Source organism: Apus apus, chromosome 1, assembly GCF_020740795.1.
Source record: "Apus apus isolate bApuApu2 chromosome 1, bApuApu2.pri.cur, whole genome shotgun sequence".
Classification (NCBI taxonomy): Eukaryota; Metazoa; Chordata; class Aves; order Apodiformes; family Apodidae; genus Apus; species Apus apus.
In genome coordinates, this window is record NC_067282.1 from 67,477,505 (window position 1) to 67,502,691 (window position 25,187).

Below are 25,187 nucleotides of genomic sequence, written 5' to 3' on the forward strand. Positions count from 1 at the left end.
CAAAGATAATCTATTATTTTCACGTAGGCCTTGTATAACCCAGAACTTTTGACCGAGTACAGACTATCCAGATATTTACAGGGAGGCCTCTCTTCTGCCGAACCTTTCCCTAGTGGAGGTGAGGAGAGAAAGAGCAATGGCTTAATTTTCTGAGCAGCTGGACTGCTGTCATCCTAATGCACTATGCAAGGAAGTTACAGTATCTGTGACTATAGGAACACCGTGTTTATAGGTAAAATGTATTCCCAGAAATATTTTTTTTTTTCAGTGCGAAACAAATCCTTATTCACCAAAAGTTGATTACTTAAACTCCTTTTAAGTAAAGCTCGTTTATGCCATCAGAGTGGAGGGGAAAACTACTAAAGCAGGTGGACTATCAGTAGAACTGGCTGGTGTGCTCTGGGGAATGTCTGGGTTGACACCAAGGCACTCACACAGCTCTGCCTTGTGGGAGGAGTTGCAGCAGCCCCAAACCCTCACCTGTAGCATCCAGCCCTGCCAGCTGTGCTACCACTGTACCAAACACATCCCCCTCTTCCTAGCTGGCTGACTCCTTTTCGCTCAGATATGGGATTAGGGATTATGTCACACTTTTGCAGAAGGCTGTTGCCTTTATCTAATGATTTTGCTTATCTTTAGGACTCTTCATATAATGGAATTGTACTTGAGTATCCAGTAAAGACTCAGTTCCACATCTGTTAAAACCCAAGCACAATTCAGCTGGGAGTCATGATTATTTCTGCTTTTCTTCATATTTGAAAGCAAAAAGGACCCCAAAAAAGCCTCCATCACACCATGAGGACACCTGTCACCATGCTGCTACTGTCATATGGCTTTCTTGAAAACATAACTAATAAATTCTGTGATCTGCACCTTTGCATGTGGATGCTCTACAATAACTATTTCAAGAAATTCCACATTGGACTTGCAAAATTCTTCTGGAGAAATAATGCCAAGAGGAACAACCCATTCCTTGAGTGACTACTTGTTGCTCTAGCTTTGATGTGGTGACACCTGTATCAGCAGAAGCACGATAGGCTAGGGGGAGTACGGCTAAAGGAACCTAAAAGGCAAATATTTATTCCTGAAACGGGTTGTGAGAGTAAGAAGACCTGTGATTACCAGGCAGGAGTTGCTCCAAAGTTAACCATATATTAAGAAGGGAATTTGAGCAGAGCAGCATAGCACTTCAGCAGAAAGCTGGAAGGCAGATTGTGAGGGTCTTCTGAAGGAAGTACTGCCAAAGTGTTAGTGAGCAAAAGCAAAATATGTATGAAAGGAAGACCTTAGAGGAGTCAGAAACAATTAAGAATTTGAGGAGGGAATATGCAGAAAAGTCAGAGACACCTGACAGATCAAGAGGAACTGGGACTGAGTAACTGGCTGAGAGTACTGGCTGTGACTGTGTTGGAGAAGTCAGCGTGGGAAGATCGAGGTGGACCAAACCAGTGTCTGATTTAAACCCAAGTATTTGGTGTGCTTCTAAAAAAAAACTTCACATGTGTTGTGATGGACATACTACCATTGCTCCTAGAAATGCTGTTTGTGTTCATTTCAGCAATTCTCTTCTGAATCCTACATTAAATAGGACATGCCTGAGCAAAACTGCCAGGTCAGCCAGCTTTTAACCAAGGGAATATAAAGGGGTTTTAGTGCTGCTGGCAGCCATCAGCTGAATGTGAAGCTTCTACCACTTAGATAACCCAGTATAATTCAGAGAGAATCTCAACTTTTAGACAAAAACTGTTCCCGAGTGTTGTTGAGAAAAGTGTGAAAAATCTGAGATTCAGGACGTCCACCAGATGAGAGCAAAAAAAAAAAACCACACCACGAAATAAATCCTGCATTTGTGTTTACACCTTGGTGTAAATTTGGGAGACTCACAGCTGGTGCTACAGTTGTCTCGTCTGCGCTGATGGCTGGGCGGGAACACCAGAAACAAGGTCTTCTGTCACCTTTGCTAATGTGTCAGTGGGCAAGGCACCACAGGGCCCAGAGATACCCCTTCAGGGAGAGCCTCAACCTGCTTTCTGGGGGAGCAGTGAAAGAAAAGAGAATGGCAGGAAGGAACAGCCCTGCCACACCCTGCTACTCTACTCCTCCCCTTGGCCATCCATCCATCCATCCGTCCATCCATCCATCCATCCCTCCATCCACCCACCGTTCCCCGCTCCCTTTTCACCGCCGACCAGCCACCCACCCAGCAGGGCAGAGGCTTCTCTCAACGTCACACGGCTTTGCTGTGTCTCTTCCCTGCAAGGCGGACGCAGGGCACACACCTGCGAGCCATCCTGACGCCGGTCGGGTCCCCTGCCACAGGGGCCACCACTTGGCGCTACCTCGGGGCGCAGCTTTTCCAACACTTAGGTGCTCGCGGCTTGGGCTAGAAACCCCTCGGCACTGCCCAGCAGCTTTAAAAACCGGGAGCCCGCGTGTCCTGAGACGAGTCCTCTCCACCATCCTCTCCACCCACCTGCCTTCCTTCGCCCCATCGCCGGCTCGGCCTGCGGGGCCCAGGCCAGGCTCCTGACAGCCGGGCAGGCGGCTGCGGGGTCCCTGAAGGGTGCCCCGCGGGGGGCGGGCGCTCCCTCCTCCCCTCGCCGCCCCAGGGGTGCCCTCCGGGCGGCGGCCTCTCGGCGGCGGGTTCCGCCGGGCCCCGAACCTGCGCCGGCAGGAGCCGCTGCCGAGGCCCCGGGGGCTGCGGGCGGGGCGGGGGGGGACAGCGAGGAGCGGGGCTTCCCCTCCGCGGGCCGGCAGCTCACGCCGGCCCCCCGCAGCCGGCAGGTTTTGTTCTCTTGTGGTTTTGGTTTCGTGTTTGTTTTCCCGCCGGCTTACAGCCGTCAAACTTCCCGCTGGCTCCGCGATTCACTCTTCTTGGAAGCCGCTGAGAGGGTTCCCGAGCTGGCCGGAGAGGAGATCAGAGCTGCCGCGGCGCTCCCCGCCTCCCCCACGGCTTCCCCGCCTCAGCAGCACCGGCCGGCACCGCTGCCTCGCACCGGCCCCCCCCTCCTCTTCCTCCTCCTCCTCGGGCCCCCAGCCCGGCCCGGCGCCGGCCCCTTTAAATGGCGGCGGCCCCGCCGGGCGCCCCGCTCCGGCAGCCGCCGGGCGCCGCGCCGCCCTCGCCCCCCTCCATGGGCAGCGCCGCCGCTCCCCGCCCGCCCTCCCCCGCCCCGCCGCCGGGCCGGCCGGCCGCCCCCCGGGCTGCGCAGGTAGGTGGGAGCCCCGCGGGGGCGGCAGCCCCGCTCCCTTCCTCCAGGGGACGGGGCGGGACGGGCGGGCCGAGGCCCGGCGGCGGGGTCGCCCCCGCGGGCAGAGCTGGGAAGCGCCGCCCGGGGTTGCGGGGCCGCGGCGCTCCCCTCCTCCTCCCCCCTCTCCTCCTCCTCCGCCGCCGCCGCCCACTTCCATGAAAGTTTTTTCGGGACGAGGCGGGCACGGCCGGGGGTGGCGGCCCTTCTGGCCCGCCGGGCGCTGCGGGCCCCCGGCGAGGAGGGGCGGCCTGCGGGCCCCGGAGGGCGAGCCCGGGCTCTCCGGGGTGTCGAGAGCCGCCCCGGGAAGGACGCTCCGCGGGGAGGAGGCGGCTGCGGGGTTGCTGAGGCAGCCGCTCGTCTCCGGCGGTGCTACAGGGGCTGGGTCGGGAACCAGCGGCTGAACGAGCGGGTCTGTGGCTGCGCGGGAGGCGTCTCGGCTCGCTGCCGCCCGCCCGCCGCCCTCCCCCGGCCCTCGGTGCAGCCCCGGCGGGGCGCTGGGCCGCCCTCCGGCCGGGGGCTCGCAGCCCTGGCTCGCCGCGGGCGCGGCTGTGTCCTGGCACCGGTGCGGACCCGAGGGGGTCCGGAGTCGAAGCCCAGCTGCGTCTCTTGTTGAGCAGCGCGGTGGCGCGGGCGGTGTTAGGGCTCTCGCCTGGTCTTGTCCCGTGTTGTTAGGCGGCTTGGGACAGGTGTTTTTCTGCAGCTCAGTTTCCCTCCGTGAAGTAAAACTGACTTCCCGAGCGAAGAATATTGATATCAAGGGAAGCTGCTGCAGAGGAGTTGTTATGTTTACAGTGAGTGATGTAACTCTTTGCCTCCGAAGTGCAGTGCTTCTATTTATATGTGATAAAATATATAATTTATCGCATAACTAATACTACGTATAAATATTTGATGTATTTATATTATAGTAACACATGTTAGTCCTCTGGTAAATGCTACACCTCTGTGACCTTCCTCAAGTTTTGACAGGTCCCGCAGATTCTAGAGACATGCTGTGTGTTATACACTGATGTCTCATGTTGGTGTTATCCAAGCTCTAAATACCTGCACCGCTTCAGTGTGCAAGTTGAGGGGCTACTGTGGGAATAAGATGATATTATAAAAATGTAAGTAATAGTTAAACATGCTCCTGAGTATATACAAAAAATATACAATCAATGAAGAGAGAGGCTGTCATTGAGAAGTGTTTTCATGCCACTGGCTTTGATGAAACTAGAATGTAAAGTTTCATTTAATATGTAGTTGTTAAATGGATTAACTGTCTTATTTCACCTTTCTTGTCCATTTTTCAATGACATGCCTTGCTGCTTCGTTCACAGGAAGTTCATGAAGTGGATCATGGTCTTATTAGCCACCGTCTGGCTGATTCAGAGGAGACTCTCAGTTCGGGCACAGAGAAGATGCAGGTTCCTGCTCAGTATAGCTGGAGTGCTGACTGGAGCTTTTGGGTAATGTATTTATATTTCTTCTGACTTGTGTTTTATTTGTTACTATACAAATATTTCAATTTGTATGTGTGTATACGTGCTAGCATTATATCCACAGTTCTCAAGTTCCTTTGTACTCATGAATTACTAAAGCGTTCTCCACCCATGTAGTGAGATGGGTTATTTTATCATTATCAGCTTACTAAAGTGTAAGCTGAGACTGAGGGGAGGTGAGGTTGTTTGCCTGATGTCATATATCAGGTTAGTGACAGGACCTCTGGCTTCTGTGCCCCAGCCTGTCTTCCGGGTCCTTGTAGCATCTCTTTATGCCTTTAGAAAGAAATTGTTGATGCTTTTTGACAGTACGGCCTGAATTTTGATCTGCAGTGTTGAGTAGTAGTTCTGATGTGCTTTCCTAGTGTCTGTTTTGTTGTCAAACACATTTGTTTTCCACAGAAGTAAATAAGCTTCTTGTGCTTTGTGTAAAAAATGGGATTTATGAATAAGGAGGGCAGAAAGGAGAGGTTTAATTTAGCTCCTTTCCAAAGAGATGCCTCACTTAAAGTGGAGGGCATAATAATAAATGCTGTCATTAATACTTTTATCATGCTTTTGATGGATCTACCTTTTTTTTTCCCCACTCCAGTGCCATGAGAGAGGGTAAACTCAAGAGTGTAGACTTGAAGTGTGTGTTTTGCTCACAGTTTGGTGGATGGGTTGCTGCTGTTAGATAGGAAAGGGTAACACTTGTGTGTACAGGCACAGGCAGGGTAACACCTGATCTCTTGAGAGACTTCTATTCCCTTCCTCTCAGCTCTGACAGTCTGACTCAGGTTCTGCATCAGGTGGCCTCAGTAAATTGGCATGTTTCAGCTTGTGCATAGGAACATCATCTGAACTACTGTGTCCTTATCCTGATGATGTAATCAGAGTGTTCATTGTGATCAGCAGATGAAAGATTAAGTAACTAGCAAAGACTCTGGGTAACCCGTGACAGAGCTGCAAACATAACTGGGGGACTGGATTTCCCAACACCTTATTTATAAATTTAGCTTGTATGTCTTCATCCTCCTGTCCAAACTAAGAGGATGTCTTAAAGGTCAGAACACTGATTGTGCATGTCAGATGCCAGAATAAACTTCCTTTAAGGTGCATGTGTGCTGTTAAACTGAGCAACAGTAGTCTGGAGCCAATGGAAATGGGACAGGCTGCATGAATCCCAGTGGGTCACAGAGTTGTGCTGTTAGAGTGTAGGTACTTGGATCATTCAGTGTTTTCTCCACTGTTCCTACAGTGGCAAAGCTGATACAGGGATATTCTGTCTGTGCCCAGCTGTATCTCTGCACTGGAATTGGTAGCAAATCATGTTGCATGTGACATATTAGCTGCCAGCTCTGCTCTCATTAGATGTCAAATTAGATTGTGTAAACTAACTCTTTATGGTTTGTATACAACTGTTAATACAGTTTGTAGTTTGTGAGGAAGAAACCTGTTTAGGTCTTGTTGTCAGTTTGTTGGACTTGCAGTTAGCAACTCTTTCTTTCCTTGATAAGCTTGGCAATCTAAAAGTCAGTAAAGTGCAATAGATGAAGAATGTAACTGTGCTGTTTGCTTTGCATTTGTAAGTTTTAGACATGCTGAAGGTTAGAGATGTTTTTGAACAGAGCTTTAGGTGTGTAGGGTGCAGGGTATTGTGCATCCTCACCGTGCTGCTTTCTGCTTCCTTTCTGCTGTAATAGCACGTGCCTGTAACTTCAGGGGAAGAGGATCCTTCAGTGCGGTGCTAAAAGAGTGTGAGGTGTTCTCCAGTATAAATAAATGGTTGTCTTCTGTCTGTGATTCATACTTCAAGACCTCAGTATTTGTTTGAAGTTAGCATTTATCTGGTACTGCAAATATGACCTTGCAGTTAAAACAAAGGAATTGTGTAAATACTTGCCTCTTGTAATAAAGTACTGTGGCTTGTAAAGTTCTAGCTATATGGTTTATGTCATTGATTAGTTTTAAAAACCTCTATCAGCCTGGTTAAAGGAGGTTGTATGAATGGTACTCATTTTCTCAGCCTCAAGGAGACTGAACTTTGAAGTAGCAGGAGGCAGAAAGTCACAAGTTCAGGGCAAAAATTAAGATATCTAATTAAAACATTATGACATTGGCATCTTTCCTTGCTTGTCTAAACAGAAAGTGTTTTAATAACTTGCATGGTCGATGATCAGCTGCTGAGTATATAAACAAATCATAAAAATTCCCTAAATAATGAGTCATAGTGGATGTGTAGGTGATAACACGGAATGTAGCTTGTTGCAGCGTGCAAAGCATGTGTCACTAAGATTTGGCAAAGGATGATCTTAGTGTCTTGTGGCAGGTGTGGATTTGTTTTGCTCATTTCTAGTCTTGAATCAGTAGAGCTAAGGAATTGCTACAACAGGAAGACTAGCCTGTGGTAGTGTCCAGGGATCAGCTTTGGTTACCTGGATTATTTGCTTTGAGAGGCTACATGTTTCCAACAACTTTGGTTTGCGCCAAGGATTAATTTCTTCCAAGTATGTGCTCTTGTTTCTCTGATGATGGAAACCAAATGTAGATGTTAGAGCCCGACTGGTTTGACTTCAATTTTTCATGGATTTGAGTGGGAGTAGACAGTTGTGCCATGCCTCTGGAAGTCAGGCCAGGTATCATGAATGCTCAATAGGTGCTGTGAGCACATGTAATTAGAAGCAAGCTTGGGTTGGGAGCCTCTGGGATGTAATCTCTTTCCTGACTGTGGGGAGAAGGAAGGGTAGCAGAAAAATTAGCAGGGAAGGAGGAAAAGAAGAGAATCCTGCAAAGCATCATTTTTCCTCATCTCTTAAAAAAAAAAAAAGGGGAAATAATACTTTGGATAACTTAATTGAAAAGTTCTGAGAAGGGATTATTTTTCTGTACTACTGCAAGTAATTCTTAAACTAATAGTGCTACTAAGTGCTAGTTTTGTGGTGGGTGGTGTTCCTGGAGGTGGACAAAGCTAGACTTTTATAACCTCACTGGAGATAAAAAAGAGCCTGCTTGTGAACTTAATCTTGAGCCTTTCCTTCTTTACTGGAACGCTTAAAGTTTGCATCTAGTTTTGATTAAGTAGTTTTCGTTTTGGCAACTGCAAATAGAAGTTATGAAAGTCAAAGATGCCATGGAAATTAAGTTACATTTGGAAGCCCTATCTTAAGATTCTGAATTTGCCTTTCATCTTTTTGACACTCTTCATACTGAAATATAATTTAATTTCATATTTTTGAAAGAAGAAAAGCAAGAAAATCTCATGTTCTCCTACTGTAATGAAGAAGGTAGAGATGAATGAGGAAGCTAATGAAAAGGATCCTTGCATCAAAAGCGAGGGTGTTCTTTCTGGGGACTATAGTTCCTATTAATAAACAGTCAAAGAAAGTTCATGTATGCCTACATTAAGAAGAATGCCCGTGGAAAGAAAGAACAAAAAAGCAAGTCCTTCTCTTGCAATATAAAGGTAGGTGGAAGGAGTTGAAATCAAATGAGCGTCTCTCAGAAAATTACTTTTATCTGGGAGGCTTGTTTAAGAATTTGGAAATCTGAGCTGCCAAGAAGGTGTTGGAAAGAAAATAATAGAATGAGCTTTAAAAAATCAATTCTATTGCAATGTAATGTCAGCTTAAAGAGTTGGTTGGTGTGAAGGAGTACAACAATAGACGCTAACAAATGATACCGTGAAAAGTGAAAGTAAGCCTTTCATTTTTCATAATACGAGAACAAGTGGGGTTGCACAAAGTTTGGAAAAGGATTCTGAATATTGGGGAACGTGGGTTTGGTCTCAGAGAGGCCATGGGAGGTCTAGTCTGTGGGAGTGTGTGAGAATATGTTGAAACTCACACCTGCACAGGAGGGATACAGATACACATTATAGTTTGGAAGGATGACTTATTGCAGCACAGATAGAAGCTGACATACTCTGCGGCCTAAGACTAGTAAGGGTTAGATGAAATATTTCTTGCATATATAGTTGCTTGAATGCTTCTTCCACCTTTCTCTGAAGACTCAAGTTCAGTTGGGGAATGGTTTTATCTGGGTTGTTAAATTGGTAACTATGTTTTGGCAGGCTGGTATTTGAGGCTGTCTGAGTGCTTCATCTCCTGTGTTGTATACTTGGTATGTTACTTCTGAGGAAACCTTCATTTCTCATCTGTGCCTCTAAATGCTTGGGTTGTGAAGGAGACACATCATGGCTTGTGACATTGGAGGAGGATTTTTAGCCTCCTTTTTTTTTTTTTTTTGCTGATATGAAGCAGTATGCTAAGGAGAATGAGAATTGGATAAATGCTGTAGGTTTCTGAAGAGAGTAAGAATCTTAAGCACACTTACACTGTCTTTTCTGAAATGTCGTGACTTCAGTATAAGTAAGTTTTGCTTCACTTGTAACACTGGTACTTTTTTGTTTACATAGAGTAGGTGCTTTTTTTTTTTAACCCCTGTTATAGCACTGATTATACAAAGTTTTTAAATGGAAAGAAAAGAGAAACTCTAGTCCTGACTAGCCCTTGAACATGGATGATTTGGCGAAAGTGTGTTTCTCACTTATTTTCACCCTGATAATCTCTAATTCTGTGATGCAGCTTTAAACTGAGCACTGGGGTAAATTTGACTGCCATCAAGTTTCAGGCTGTTCAGAGCAAAGACTGGCAGTTGGTGCCTTGTCTAAATAATCTTTCTCCAGCTACAGCAGTAGAAAGTTCTATATAATATGAACTATTATTACATACACCTGAGGTGTGAGTCCAGAATCTGAAGTTAAGTATAATAAATAAGGAAGAAAATACTTCAGATTTGTGTGATTTACTTATATTGTAAGGCACTGGGAGAAGAACCACCAGAAATGCAATGTAGTTCAGAAAAACAGTGTGAAGTTGGTTGAATGGTGAGAGGGGTGTTTCTAGCTTATCGAATGAAAACTTTAAAATGCAAGTCTAGGAGATGGAAGTTAAGCTCTTTTTTGGTCTTTGGTTTGATTACAGCTTTGTTGTTCAGTATTTCTGCAAAGAAGCAGTGGGGTAACGTTGTCTTTTTCAAGCCTGCTGCAGGTAAGCTATTTGCATCCTTTTGGAGGGTAAGGCAGGTTAACAAAACTGATTCTTTAGTGGTACATTTTATTAAGTCTTTAGCAGAAACTAGGAGTAGAAAATTCTCCAGGAGATATTTAAGAAAATAATATTTCGGGTTTTGATTTTTTTTCCCCTTTTTCTGAGGTTTAGATAATTTGGGACACGTACTTGCCTATCCAAAAATGTAAGAGTGTTATAGACAAGAGTATATGGCTTTTCTGCTAGTGACTACCCTGGTAGTAATATTTAGTCTCATTCTATGCAGCAGATGGTTATGCACTAGTTGAGCTATGTCAAGATTCCTTGGTGATATTGGCAGTGTTTTAGAAATTACATGGAATAAGTGGGGGGTTTTGGTAGTGTTTTTTTAATTGAAGTTCCTTGCAGAGTCAGTAAAGCTTACACTTGGGGTATTCATGCACAAGCTTTGCCTTTGGTAATGTGTTCAGGTTGTGTGTTTGGATTGTGTATTTTTTTTTTTTTCCAACTTCCAAAAACCCATAGGGAAATAACAGATAAGATAAATCGGGACTTAAGCCTACTTGTACAACTTCTCAACTTTCTCCTTCTGTTTTCTGCTGTGCCTACCCACTGGAACTCAAGATACCACCTCTTGTTCAGGATGAGTGGAGGTATGTGATAATGAATGGTGGTGTGTATGTGGTTCTGATCAGCTTGTACTGATACATGTGTTTCCCAGTGGTTGACCCTTTGCATTCCATTTTTGTATAAAACTGAAGAAAAATAGTGTATGATCTCTTTGCTGAGAATAGTTCAATCAAATCTGGTGGCATCTTTTAATATAGAAATGACTGACAGTAAAATCTGTGTTTGGTTTCTAAGGTAGAAAAGGGAGAGGTCAAATCAGGTATTTTATAAGAAAAAAATAGGTTTGGGGCAATAGCTTGGTGAGTGGTGTCTTCTGTGTAATTTCATATGCAGTAGGGCTACTCACAGGCTTAGTGAGATGACTGATGTGGTTTATACCAACAGTTTGTGTAGTTGGCTGCAGTCACCACTGCATTAACTGTGTGACTGCTGTTGTTGTTTGTCTAATATGCTCCTACAGGTTGTCATAATTCTGATCCAAAATATTTATGTATCCTTCTATGACTTGCTGAAAAGTGGCACAGATCAGTTATGAAATCTGAAGTGTATTTGGGGACTGTTACTGAACTTAAATACAGATTGGAGGTGCCAGAGTCCAGTTCTGGGAGAGTAAGGTGGGAAATGTGCAACTGAGGGATGCCATTCTTCTGCTGTGTTTAGCTACCAATGTATTTAATCTTGGTGGGACTTGTTTGCACGTAAACAAGATGAGAGTTCAGAAGTAATGTTACTTTATTGTGTGAGGTCTGCCCCACCCCCTCCAAGTCTGAATCTTTTTTTCCCTTCTTATTAAATGTATCAATTAAATTTAAAGACAAGCAGTTTGAATTTTATATTACTTAGCCTGCAGTGAAAGATCAGGTGAAGGAACAAATTTTCTTAACAAATAACTTTGGCTAATTGTTTCACACACATGTTGTGGGAATTAATGAGTCAGATGAAACTACTGTTCAGAAAGGAATGTATTTTTTTATCCAAAAGGAAATAATCTTGATCAAGCTTTTAATTGCTGTTGTATCATATTAGTTATATACTTATGACTGTAGAAACCTGGACAATGCAGGTTACAGGACTTAAATTGTCTGCTCTCCAGTTTAATTTTATCTCAGCTAAAGGATAACTTGTTGGGTGGGTGACAAACTGATTTCAATTACATAATGTTAAAATAGTAACTGCAGAGTTCATACAAACACACTTGGTTTATTTGTGTTGTTTGTGAACTTAAATCATGGGACTTGGGGAGTTGTCTTTTGTTTCTTTAATCCTTTAAATACTGTAATTTTTAAAAATTTTTTAAAAAAACCTTTCACAAGGATTGATGATTAAATTACTGAGAGAATTACTAAAAAAATGCCTGAATGCTTCATCTTTGAAGTCAGGAAAGCTGGTACAAATCCACACTTTCCCTACATTTCCATGAAGACGGGCTGAGAGAGCTGGGGTTGTTTAGCCTGAGAAAAAGAAGGCTCCAGGGAGACCTTACAGCAGCCTTCTGGTACCTGAAGGTGCCTACAGTAAAGCTGGGGAGGGACTGTTTACAAGGGTATGTAGTAATAGGATGAGGGGCAGTGGTCTTAAACTAGAGCAGAGTAGATTTAAATTAGACATTTGGAAAAAGTTCTTTATAATGAGTGTGGTGAAACACTGGAACAGGTTGCCCATGGAGATAGTGTTGATGGAGGCTCCATCCCTGGAGACATTTAAAGTCAGGCTTTATAAGGCTCTGAGCAACCTGATCTAGTTAAAAAGGTCCCTGTGCACTGCAGGGGCAGCTGGACTAGATGACCTTTAAAGGTCCCTTCCAACCCAGACATTCTGTGGTTCTATGACACTGGAAAGGAGCTAGGCACTTAAGATGTTTGTGAACTTGGCTTATACTTAGTGTCTCGGGGAGGCAATATGAAACATGGTCTGATGTGGATGCTGAGTAAGTCTGAGATTGAAGCATTTTGCCTTCTGGAAGGCTAAAAGCACCTTAATTTCCAGTTCAGAGTTGTGGAAGATGTTTTTCTGTGGGTGTCAAAGTCTTTTGAACTTTTTATTGATGTCCCTATTTAAAATTCGAATGTTTCATCCAAATGCAGAGGTACGTGGTAGCAGTTAGATAAATAATTGTATTTAAAGCTGAAATGATCAGCCTTATTGCTAATTGCAAGCTTCCAGACTCAGGTGTTTAATCAGCTGAAGATGGTGTTATCTTATAAACAGGAAATCCACTGAAGTCACTTTATGCTGATGATACTTCTGAGGCCTGAGTCACACTGGTACCCAGGTTTTGGCAGGGCCTTTCTGAGATCTGGATTCCTTTTACTGTCTTTCTCATGGAAAGAAATCACCAATGAATATTCTTCTGTATAGATTTCTCTCCCAGTATTTTGCTGCTCTTTCAGCACACAGAGATTCCCTGTGATGTATCCTAGCTTTGCTTTGAGAAGGCAGAAGAGTTGCCTGGTTTTTCTGGTGAAACCAGTTCCTGCTATTTACATATGTAGCTGATCATAACAACAATGAACTGCAGGCCATCTAACTACCTTGGTAGTTGCACAGCCACAACTGCTTAATACTAACCAGCGGCTGTGGCTGGGAAAGTGACTTTCAATGTGATCCCATTGTGTTCGATTATCTTCTCCTTTCAGAAATTCAGATTTAAATCTGATGATAGGAGTGATTAAAACGCCTTGAAATATGTTTGTTTTTCTTTTTAGCTTCCTCTGTAGGGCTGTACTAGGAGAGGGATCTCCTAGTGAGTCATGAGCTGTATCTTCATCCAAGTGCCCAAGGGGATCTGACATGTAGGAGGCTGGGCCTTCAGTGGGTGAGGTGGATGCAGCATAGAGACACCTGCCTCTCCTCTAGCTCTGAAACCCTGTGTGTGTTGTGATAGTTTCTAGGGTCCCAGTCTCACAGCTGGGGATGGTTGGGTGGTGCCCTGAAGCAAACAGGGGCTCCACAGCCCCTTGCTGCAGTCGTGGCTCACAGCCTGTGAGGGGTGAAGCTTGTATGCAGCCCGTTGTTTTCTGGGTTGTCTCCCATGATTCCGGAACAGCACTCTACATAAACTGAAGTCACACAACACACAAACTGATTTCATTCAGTTACTTGTGCAAATGCAGCAAACAGGTCCTAGGTAAGATAGAAGGGGACAGACAGAAAAAAAAAAAGAAAAAAAAAAAAAAGAACAAAAAGAACAGATGTGCTGTTCCCCTTCCAGAGCAGACAGAGAGGTCTGACTGGTATGCAGGCCTTATATCCCTTGCCTCAAAGTGTTTGCTCTGTGCCTACGAAGAACTGAGCTCTAGGCAGCTGGTGAAGGGTTGAGTGGTAGTATACTCATTTTGGGAGCTTGGGTGAGCATGAAGCATGCCTTGATCTCCTCCCTGCCTGCTCTAGAGCTCAGACTGAGGAGGTGTCTTAGCAAGGACTTGACTTGGTCAAGTCTTAATGTGAGAGTAGATTTGAGTCCATCAAATATAGACGTACTCTGTCTTTAAGACTGGTGTATGGGCCTTCAGTGATGCAGACAGGAGGAATACTGGGCATTGAGTGTTCCTTTCCAAGCTGGTGTTTCCCTGGTGATGGTACTTTCCTCTGCTGAACTCTGTGGGACTTGCGTGAACTTGAAATGACCTATGCTACTGCAGTCTGCCTCCCAAAATCCATTTAGATTACAGTGATTTTTAGATTGGAGCAGGGCCACTCTACGCCCTCCCCACCTCTTAAGTTTTCTTTGACCACTTGCTGCAGTGTTTGTGTACATGTTCAGCAAGGCTGGTGTGTTTCAACCTGTTTTCCAAGCTGGCGTGCGAGCAGAGGCTGGCAGAACGCAAGCTCGCTTTCCTGGATGGTGTCCAGCACTGGCTCTGAGCGGGAGCCATAGAGGCTGCTTGAATGTTGGCCAGGGATTTTTGGTTGGAACAGGCTGCAGACAGCTAGAGGAGGAGGTTTGTGTAGGGTGTGTGTTTCTTCTGACTATGAGCTTCATGCCTCAGTCCATTTTATTTCTGAAATGGAGCATATGCTTTGCTCTTCACTTTGTGTCCTACTTGAGATTTTGTATCCAAATCAGAGTTGTTACAAAATTATGTTGGCTTCACCATATAAAAATGCTTTAGAATGTTTATTTGCAGGAAGTACTGACTACTACAAGGCAATTCCTTCAAAAGAAGCAGGGGATATTCTCAATTTGATCTTCTCTTATCTTTATTATTGTGTTTTTTGATTGGTTGGTTTTTTTGGGCAGGAGTCTAAAATACTGCTAATGACAAGAGGCTTTCTTAGCATTTATAAGAATGTTATCAGCTTGTTTCCCAAGGATCTTGTTGGAATAGATTCAGCTGAATCCTATTCCAGTGAAATGTAACAGCTTGTGAAGTTGAGCTCATTCTGGTGGGATCTTGAAGGAGAAACTAGTAGAGGTCCCCATTTGTTCTAAACTGAAATACTTTGGCACAAAATCCTTCCAGATATTTTTCTACTGTTTTTTTTTTTTTCTAAAAAACATTCAAAATATTTTTAACTGCTTTTGCAACTATAAGTTCTCCAAATAAATACCTTTACATCTTCCAATATTTAAAATATTAAGTCTTTGAGTTTTCTTTCTGTGTGGGGAAAAAAGCCAAATTTAAAAAATCTTCACCAAAGATGATACTTCTGCCCTATTTCTAATAGGATAACCTGATGTTAGCAGCATGGTTCCCAGTATTTCATACAATGCTACATACTCTTATCTGTCTAAAGCATAATTGTGACAACTTTGGTTGTGGATTTTGCAGGCTGTTTTCTAAGCCATAGTCCAACGTGATTTTATGTTTGTACTTGTATAGGCAAAGGTCAAGTGTGAGACCTCCTTCCTTCCTTCCTGTCAGAAGGACAATGTGGCTGGTGAGGTACAAGGGATGACCAGGCCTTTCATCAACTGTATTCCATCTCAACCGAGTTCATGTCACACGATGGGGTGTAAACAGTTGTGGTGCAGGTGTTCCTAATCTGTAGTCAACCAGAACTGCTTTTCAGAAGAGCAGAGTCTTGCCACGTATCAGGTCAATGACGGCTTGATGAGACTGATGTCCACAGTGGAGCTTGAGAGGGCTGGACTACTTTTGAGGTGCTGTGTGACGCAGCACTTTTGATATACTAGATCCAGTCTTTGAAATAAATGTAGGCAGTCTCCCTTTTGGAAGTACCTAATTCACATAATGGGTGTCAAATACTTTGTAAGTAGACAATCAGTATTTCAGTAACTCTCCATAACTAAGTAGTTCTGAAGAATTTCTTCCTACCTGGATTTTTGGAAGCTACTGGTGCTAGTGGTAAATAATTGTCTAGCATTTTTAGTGTGTTTGCCCATATTACATGCTGTATTTCCAACAGAAGAAAGACATAGTTGCACCAGAATTCTTACTGGATGCCGCTTTGCCTGTACACAGATGCTACTGAAGGAGAACAGCCACTGGTTATTCTTCTGCTCAGTCGCTAAGAAATGTTAAAATCTGTTTATCTCTCAGCCTCTGCAAGTGAGAGGTGGGGGCTGGGCCACAGAAGAGTATGTAATGACCCTAGCACCCAGCCCTCTGCCTGCTGGTGGCTCAGTGCCCTGGGCTTAGGAAACTCCCCTTTCCAGAAAAGTTAAGGGTGAATGAAGAAGAACATGTAATGAATGTAAGTAAAGTAGTCCAGGCTCCTTAAACTTTTCCTCCTCCCACTCTGGCTGTGAGCTTGTTTCCACTTCCTGGAGAGCCTGGGAACTTTTGGAAAGTGGGCTCCTAGGGAATACCCTGGCAACAGTTCCTTGTTTTGTTGTTTTTTTGTGTTTTTTTTTTCTTGCTTGCTTTTAATGGCTGTTATGCCTTGTATGACCTGTCAATTAAGTATATCTGTGTGGATCAACGGGTGTGATCAAATAGCTCCTTATTTAAAAAAAAAAAACAACAAACAAACACAAAAAACCCCAAAAAACCACAGAGGACACTGTACACATCCGGTGCCACAAGTGCACAGTGTACTGTACACAGCACAGTAAGTCACTGAAACTAAGGTGGTGTTGCTTTTCAGGTCCTGCAAGTATTTATTTCCCTGTGCAAGTTTAATTTTTTGTGCTTTAAGACAAAGACAAGAATAGTGAACTACTGCTAGTAAAGCTTATGAGTACTCAATCATTGCAAGTTACTTCTAACTCAGAATTTCTCTGTGCTTCTGTCAAGGAATGGTTAGTGGAAATAGATCACTGTAACAGAGTGGATTCAGACTGTTTGCTTGTGACAGGGTAAACAGAACAAGTCTCATCCTTTCAAAATAACTGTATGCTTGTTTTCAGAAGTGGAAACTCTGCCCTAGAACTGTGAAAAGGTAAGGGATACTGGTAGTCACATGGACATGAACCTCCACTGTGACTCTGTGCCTAAACACAAATGTGAGTCAAATGTACGTGTTTTCAGTGACTATTGCAGTGCATGTCTAGCTCTCAAGAAGCACACTGAAAATAAGAGGGGATCTTTAAGGTCCCTTCCAACCGAAACCATTCTGTGATTCATGAAAGCCATAAGAATAAGTCTGAAAAATCTTTTTGCTGACAGACTTGAGAAGCTGTATCGCTGTTCCAAAAGATATGGGGTAACTTGCTTACAATCAAAAAATAATTCACAAAGTGATTATAAGATTAACCAACAGACCACTGGAAGAACTATCCATAGCTAGAATGGATTTTTCCATCAGGGGTGACTTTTAATTTAAGAAGGTAAAATGCATTTTTTTGTTTGTTTCTTTCCCAAGGGGAAATATGGTCATTGCATCTCTGATTTTAAAGCAGGAACTAAATAGCAGGATAGCTGTGGCTTGTGTGTGATATACTAGATTGGATGCTCATAATAAACTTTACTGGACTGAAGAAATGTTGATCCCACTGCAGCCATTTCTCTGATAGAAAGGCTTGTCAGACTTGGCATGTTTTACAGCAGAGGCCACGATATCAGTGTGCCATAGGAGTTATGTTTATAGATAAGACCACCTGAATCTGTTTTGGAGTATGTGAAGTCTTTAGTTTGCCTGTCTTACACTGCTAAATGAGGCTTTTGTTCAGGGTTCTTAACTTTGCTCTCTCCTAGCATAGTGAGGCTTTAAACTCACTGAAGGGGGTATTGGTATGTTTCATTTGGTTTTGTTTTTTTTAGGTCTCCCTTAGCAGATAAGTTTCAAGAATAAGTGTAGGCTTAAGTAGTCTTTTTTGTATAAAATCAAACTCCTTTCTGACTTTGTGTTGCTATTCTGGAGGCTTTTTTTTTCTTTTTTCTCCTGATGCTAAGCAGGATTTTAGATTTAATTTAAAGAGAGGGGGAAACAATGCATTCTTCAGTACAAATGCAACGATTTTTGTCAGGATAGTTAGTGTTTGGTTTAATGTGTAGTGTAGGATTAAAAAGTGCTTTCATCCTAACCTTCCTAGTATCTCCAGATTCGTTATTGACTATGTCTAGAAACTTCATAGGAAAGTACAGGTCAAGCTCTTCTCTTAGGAATAGCACATCAGATAGTCTCTTAGTGGGGTGTAGAGATAGTGGCATGGATTTGCTTGCTTGTGAACAGAGGAGCAAAGCCACATGTCTCATTTGCTGTATTTTGGTAGGTAAGTGGGGTTTCTGAGCATCAAAGGGGAGTAGGTCAGTCAGCTTACACGCTTGTTTGATTCTGGGACCCCAAGCACTTAGCAGTAACTTATCCCACAACTGAAGCTCAGTGTGAGGCACCTCTTAAAATGAGGTCACATCAGAGCTGCGTTACTCTAGTGGAGAGGTCAGCTTACCTGTGGTCTCAGCTGTTTGTATTCATGGCTGCATGCCAAAACTGTAGATTGCAAATTGTCAGGTAATATCATTTGTGGTATCTCAAAACAAGGATAAAATACTAACAATGCAAATGCAAAACTATTACTGTCATTAGCAAAAGTTAAAAACTGTGCACACTGTTCTGCTGTGGTTGATTGACTATTTGGTTAATGATAAGTGCAATCAAATAATTTTCTAATGATTAGCATTTTTGCTTTATTCTTGGGGAAAGGTGTATCTTAATTTTTCTCCACAGTTTGCCAAATGGTTCAAATTATCTGCAATGTCCATACTTAGAAGATATAAATGTGAATAAAGCTGTTTTTAAACAGACTTCTATCATGTAAATAACTCAGCTTAGTCCTATTTAAGCTAACCTATTTTTTTTCTGGAATGTGACTTAATATACTTTGACTCTGGTCCATTTCTAAACAAGGTATGAGAATCACTTTTTATGTTTCTTCAGGTAGTATCTGGTTCTTGTATGACTGTCTTCTGTAAAACTTTCTGGATGAGGCTGAAGAGGTTTTTCTTCTTGTGATATTCTACAGTTTTTTGGTGTATTTTGTGGCTTCAGTTAAATTATGCTAATATGTTGTTGGCTGGACGTAAGAATTTTTGTAGTGATTAAATATAGCATACCCATAAATGCCTAAGATTATCCTCAGGCAAAGTGTTTGCTTGGTGACTTATTATTAAACTTAGAAATGTATGTGTTTAAAAACTAGTTGCTATTTTCATCTCTTAAACATTATACAGACTAATTTATGCCTTTCTTCTTCTAATATTTTATGGTAGTTTTTGTAACCCAGAGGTGGCAACCTGCCTCGAATCCTGCCACATCTTGGATCTTATAAAGGTGATTGAGAGATGATGTATTTATTCATAGAAACAGAAATGTCTTATTTCCCCCTCACTTTAAGTAAACTGATTGTGCCTATAGTGTTAATATTGTTCCTGTTGTTTCCCAAGTACATTGAGTGATGTCTTAATCATCAAGCCACATGTGGGGCACATAATTAGAGATCTAAGTGAGCTAGTTTTCTTAGAAAGTAGGGAAAATATAAGGTTAAAAAGCTTCAATGAGCTCACCTTTTCCTGTGGATTACATAAAGATTCAGAGTTGGCTCTTCATAAATGTTGTAAGAGGTCTGTAGAAGTCTACAGTTAATGAGAGGATTTAGTGTAGTCTGTTTGTCACTTATGGCACAGAACACTTTTAAATACCAGCAAGGGTTTCTCAGGCAAGCTGTAAGCACATTTTATGCTTTAGAGAAATTCCATTTCTAAGTGGAACTCAAGATACATTGAGTTTGGATTCTTGAAGCTGTTGAACTGGATGATTCAGGCACTAAAATGTCTGTGATACTGTGATATTCTTATTCTCCTCTTTCTGATTTTGTCTTATAACTACAAAGCTGCTTAAATTCAGTGTAGCTCTTATCCATATACAGCATGCTTGAGAAAGTACTTCCCTCCCTTAAAAGTATGACTTTGTAAATCAGGCTTCAAGACTGGGAACTTTTGCTGTCATGGCACATCAGTTAGTTTTCCCCTTGTATGTTAGCACTGTCCTCACAGGCTCAGACTTCAGACAGCTGAGGTACAACTGTGTAAACTGTTGGATCTCTGGAACTGCAGGTGGTGACTTTACAGATGGGAGTTAGTTTTTCATTCTTCTCTGTCTCTTTCCAGAATAAATGCAGATAACTTAATTTCTTGAAAGCAGTGTAATCACTGTGTGCCTGTTTCAGGTGATCAGTTGAAAGTGTGTGTTTCAGGGCACAGTGTAGCAAGGCTAAGAAACCATGGCATATCTACATTAGTAGATGGCATGCTCCCCAAGAATGTTACCTTCATAATTTCAGAAATAGCTGAAATATAACTGGAAGCGTAAAGCTTAGGCAGCATGTCTAACATGTTGCCCCCGTAGTTGTGCCTAAAGCTTTCATGCTTACTTTTCTTAGAAGGTTAGGGATGGATGTATTTTCTGTTTCCCTCACTGCGTTTTTACATTGCAATGCTCAGAATATTAGCAGACAGCAAATATGTACTCACCAGTGGTCACAAAATACTTTATTTTATTTATGGTATTAGAAGGTAACATTAACATGTTTTTTAAAAACTTAACTGAGGCAGAATGACTTTGCCCTCTCCTTTGCTATATACACTTAACACCTGACCTTGAAGTAGCACTTATGTGTTCTTGTAGCCAAAGAGCTTGATTCTCAAGTATAGGTAGAAGACAGACCGTCACAGGGTGCATGTGTACAGTGGTGTTCAGAGATCTTTTTGAACTGCAAGAAGCAGGAATCTCTTCTGTGGAAAACAGCAAAAACAGAATGCTGATGAGGTGGGGTCACTATTGGCACTAGGTTATTAAAATGCCTTCAAGCTGAAGATAAGTCTTTGTTCTGGGATTGTTTTTATGACAAGCACAGGCATAATGAAAGGGTAGTGACCAAATAACATGCTGCAGATGTCTGCTAAAACTTTTTTTTAGTAAATATGCTGCAAGGTCATACAGTTAAAAGTGGTTCTTTGTCTCCTTTCTTCCTCCACCCTAAATGTAAATAGCCACCTATCTTACGGGAGAGATGGGCTTAATAAAGCTTTTGGAGTAATACAGATGGTCAGAGAGAGAATAATGACTGTATGCTTAAGATGTTTAGGAAGGTTTAAAAAAAAAAAAAAGGCATTTGTAGTATGTTTATACCTGGTTTTGGCAACATTTAAAAATGACTTCTTTCAGTCTTAGCTATAGTCCAGATGAGTCTTTGCTTTATACAACATTTAGTTAAGATGGCCGCTAAAATAAGTGACCAACATCTGTTAGGAAAAACATATAATCTTGTTACTGCTACAAAATTAAAAATAGTATTTTATAGCAGAATTGCTCCTGGAGAACATGCTGAAGCTCTTTATTTGAATGTGAGCAGGGTTGTGAGTTTATAAGAATGTGGAGCTAAAGTCCATCAAGATTTGTCTTCTTTGTTGTGAGTTTACCACCTAATTTGAATCTTAAATGAACCACAGACAGTGATATTTTTAAATACGGGGTGAAATGTAGAACAGGTCAGGAAATCAAGAGCTGATGGTGATGCTGCTATTTGTGTTTACTGGAGGAAACTTTGGCCTTTATTCCTACAAATCTAATTATAGCAACTGGCAAAAAATTCACTGCATTGTAGATTTCCCAAAATGATACTCCAATTAGAAATTGGAGTGCTAGGTTTATATGTTTGTGTCCAGCTAGTGGCCTGTACAAGGACTTGATCAGCCCTGTCACCTGCGATGTTGTGGCCTTGCGGACTCTCCAATTAGTCTGTGCTAGAAGTCTTAGCCCTGGAAGGGGCTCTTGTGTCCGTATGAGTGGAGCAAATTGCCATCGTGCAACTGTAATGCCTTGTAATTGGTGTCTGGCCTGACGCAAGGATCAGTTTGGCCCATACTATCCTAAATACTAGCAGCACACTCTTACACAAGCCAGTATAAAGTTACAGGGGTAATCACATGTAGATGCCACCTGTTCTTTATTGTTCTTTTGATGTTAATTTGTTCTTCAAGATAAAATTACGCATCCAGCATGAAGACAATTGTTGGCTGAAAATAAATCTGTTTGCTTAACCTTTTACCGTTCTTTGTTGCAGCTCTCAAGTTCCACTTACAAATATAGGAGTGAGGAATTCAAGAGACAATTTTCTCATCTGCCAGACTCTGAGAGACTCATAGTAGGTAAGGTGTAATCACACCAAAAGTGCTTGTCTTCTGGCTGATAACTCCAGATTGCAGTAGTGGCAAGGCAGGTTTTTATGGCAAATTCTGACTACAGCTGATAACTTCCTATTCTTAATGTCTCTTGAACTAGCATCAAATACCTTCAAGGAAAGCCAGGTCCATAATCTTCTCCTGTAGTGCCTGCTGTGTGGAAAAAGATTCTTTTTGGGGGTTGAGACGTGAAGCAGAGGATATGGAGTGCTCTGGTTCATCTATATATGGGATGGTAACCTCTTAATGTCTTTTCCTGCTGCTACTTTATAGTGGATTTTTAGACAAAACCCTTCCTGGCAGCAGTTGAGATGTGACTGTCTGACAGCTGATAGCTGACAAGCTGGAAAGAAACATCAGTATACAGGGTTAGAGTGAGTACTGTGCACATAAACTCAACAGTTGTGCGTTGATGGCCTTGTGCAGTGCAAGCATGAAAAGAACAGAGTTAAATCCTGAGAGGACTGAATTTGATTTACATTCTTTCCAGCATGAACAGCCAACTTGGTACCTCTTGCAGTGTCATAACCGTTTATTTTCAATCCTCCGAGTGTCTGAGTCATCTCTTACTTTAAAGAGGCAACTGGTTATGACTGAGTCTGTTGCCATAGTTGTTGGGGCAGGAGGGAATGATTCCATGGTTGTAATGGTTTGGTGCTGGGATACAATGGTAAAGGATATTGCTTTGGTGATCCTGTTAAATAAGTATATGATCCTTAGCAGAAGGCTTTTCCCTTGCTCCGTGGAACTAAATCTGGACTCTTGCCCTAGGCATCCTGGTTAATATGACTTATGTGACTGAGTGACAGATTGGGTGCTTGTAATTTAAAAGGACACTTCTCAGAGACAAATGTGGAATGAGGACATAAAATTCAGTATTTAAGTATGTAATTCCCATTAGCCATCATAGGAGATTGTTGGAAAACACAAACCAATCTTCGTTTTATCCTGACTTAAAAATGCTGTGCACTTGCTGTGCACAATGCTGCTATGCACTGACTTACAATGCTGATGTATGTGTCAACATAGTATACTGAGGGCAGATAAAAATGTTTTATGCCCCACACTGTTCTGGGCAATTGTAGTTATTACACAGGCTAGTGCTGACCCTGAAGTATGTTACCTGGTGCTGTGCTCTGCAAATATGTTAGAACTGGGTTTCCTCATTTCTTTAGCAGAGGTTTTTCACAGCCCAGAATACCAGATTAGCTTATCCATACACTGAGGACACAGGTGTAGGCATTAGAAGTAACACTCGGGTGGAAGAGCAAAGATGGTGAGAAGTGCATGGGATGTGAGAGGACAGAAGCAGGGAGCAAAGAATATCAAACCACGGCGCAAAACTTCTTTGTGCTGAAATGTTCCTTTTGAGCTCTGACTCCCTGTTCTGCTCCACTGCAAAATCCAAAGAAGGGAAGTGTATAATCCTACCTTCTTTTCCTGCAGTGATGCACCTTACTCCCTCTTTTATCATTTGCCTTGCAGGTAAGTCTGCTTGGGTTGCCTGAGCATTGTGTAACAAATACACTGTCCAAGAGTTTGGTGTTGGTTTTGTTCAAAAGTAGTATTATGACTGTTTAAAGTTCCTCTCATTTTATGCAGCCTCTAAGGAAGAGAATATTAAGAAACTGTCAGTCAATGCTTGTAAGGATGCTGAGTTCTTTCCAGGTTAATGGAAGATAAATTAAAGCTTTCACTTGCACAGAAACAGTTAGATCCCTGTGTCCTTTTCCAGCCTCAGAAGGAGGCAGTTATCCTCTAAAATGCGTACTGCATTTTTAAAGTACTGGAGTTCAGTACAGAAGTAAAACAGAAGTAAAGGATATTACTTCAAAGCATTGTTTTGATGTTTCTCCTCACACAGAATTGGAATAGAAAGCAATGGATCAAACTCTGATGCACAGTTTTAATGAACAGACAATCTAGGACTTGGAGAAACTGTTAGTAATGGGTTAATCTCAACAGTGTGGTACTCTCTCCATGGGAAGCAAAATCATTACTTTATATACTTTTTTTTTTACTGAATAAAGGGCAGTGCTCCTTTGGAAGGACTTTTTGCATCATCCAAGCAAAGAGCTCTTCCTTTGCTTGATGCAGAGAAACTTTGTCACAAGCTTTATGTTGCTAAAAGAAGCTATTACTTGCTGCTGCTTATTAAAAGAACTGCAACTTCCCCTGTTCTGAACCTTTCTGTTGAACAAAGAAGCGACTGTTCTACTGTAACGAGCACTGTATATAAAAATTATATGAAATATATATGAAATATATATAATATATAGTATATATAATGTATAATATATATATGAAATATAGATATTTATTGTAATGAAAGAGAAATTACTTAGACTTCCAAAATATTTAAAGGAGTGCTGCTAACTTGTCAAAATGTTGTTTAAAAGCAGCATTTAAAGTTACTGGATCTGAAAACTTAGGAGAAATGCTAATCTCTCCCCAAACAAGTTTGATATTATTTTGCATACAAAGATTATGGTGGTATTGCTCTTCACTTGCTCAGTGCTCCAATATTTATAGGTCTGAATCCCTCTTCCTCCTCTAAACATGAAGTCACATGCAAACTTCTTGGTAATGCTTTCCTCAAATCCTTGACCTCAAACTTCAGCTGCCTTCCCTCTTCTTGCTCTCCCAGCATTTTGTTGACTGACTTATCTTTAAGCATGCACTTAGTTATTGGTTTGGATTTCTTTAAGTTTATGTAATTCCGTTTGCAGTTATGTCTCCAAAGGCTTGTATATAGGCCTCATGCTTGTTGCAAGAAGCTTCATTTCCACTTGATTATTTAAGAGGAAAACCTAAGAGAATTAAAAAAATCATAATGAAAGCCTCTTTAGATGCACACTTACCTTGACGTTAAGATGGTGAGAGACTCTTGAACTTCTTGGTACTTGAACAAGAACTGTATTCATCTTGTTGTACACAAAATCAAAACTCTGGTGCAGACAATAGCAGATAGAATGCTTTACAAAATAATGAAGCTTTGATACCCCTAAAGTTGAAATAATTAAATCCTGCGTGAATATGTACGTTCTGGGTATTTTCTGTACATGAGGAAACCTTTTTTTTAAGTTGGAGCTTCCAAGTGGTCTGTCTTAACTTTCTAGCAGTACTAGTTCTGAAAATTCCTTTTGTTTCAATCTTCAGGCTCTGGAATTCTGAAAGTTCTCTTAGAGAGGTTTTTTAAAAGTGCGACCAAAT

At 42.1% G+C, this 25,187-nt stretch overlaps 1 protein-coding gene across 11 annotated transcripts in view; it reads left to right on the forward strand.

Moving 5' to 3' along the window:
• Positions 1 to 3,062: 3,062 nt before the first annotated feature.
• The window catches only part of GRAMD1C (GRAM domain containing 1C), a 57,165-nt gene continuing 35,040 nt past the window's right edge, over positions 3,063 to 25,187 (forward strand). For 10 of the 11 annotated variants that reach the window (XR_007889447.1, XR_007889449.1, XR_007889448.1 and 7 more), the window contains exons 1-3: positions 3,063 to 3,209; positions 4,568 to 4,696; positions 21,857 to 21,941. Coding sequence is in view for 8 of the 11 variants with exons in the window: in XM_051619110.1 (XP_051475070.1) it covers positions 3,063 to 3,209; positions 4,568 to 4,696; positions 21,857 to 21,941 (361 nt within the window). In the remaining 3 variants the exon portion in view is untranslated. Of the gene's footprint in view, positions 3,210 to 3,401; positions 4,040 to 4,567; positions 4,697 to 21,856; positions 21,942 to 25,187 lie in introns of those variants that run through there. The other variant, XM_051619146.1, reaches the window with a different exon arrangement.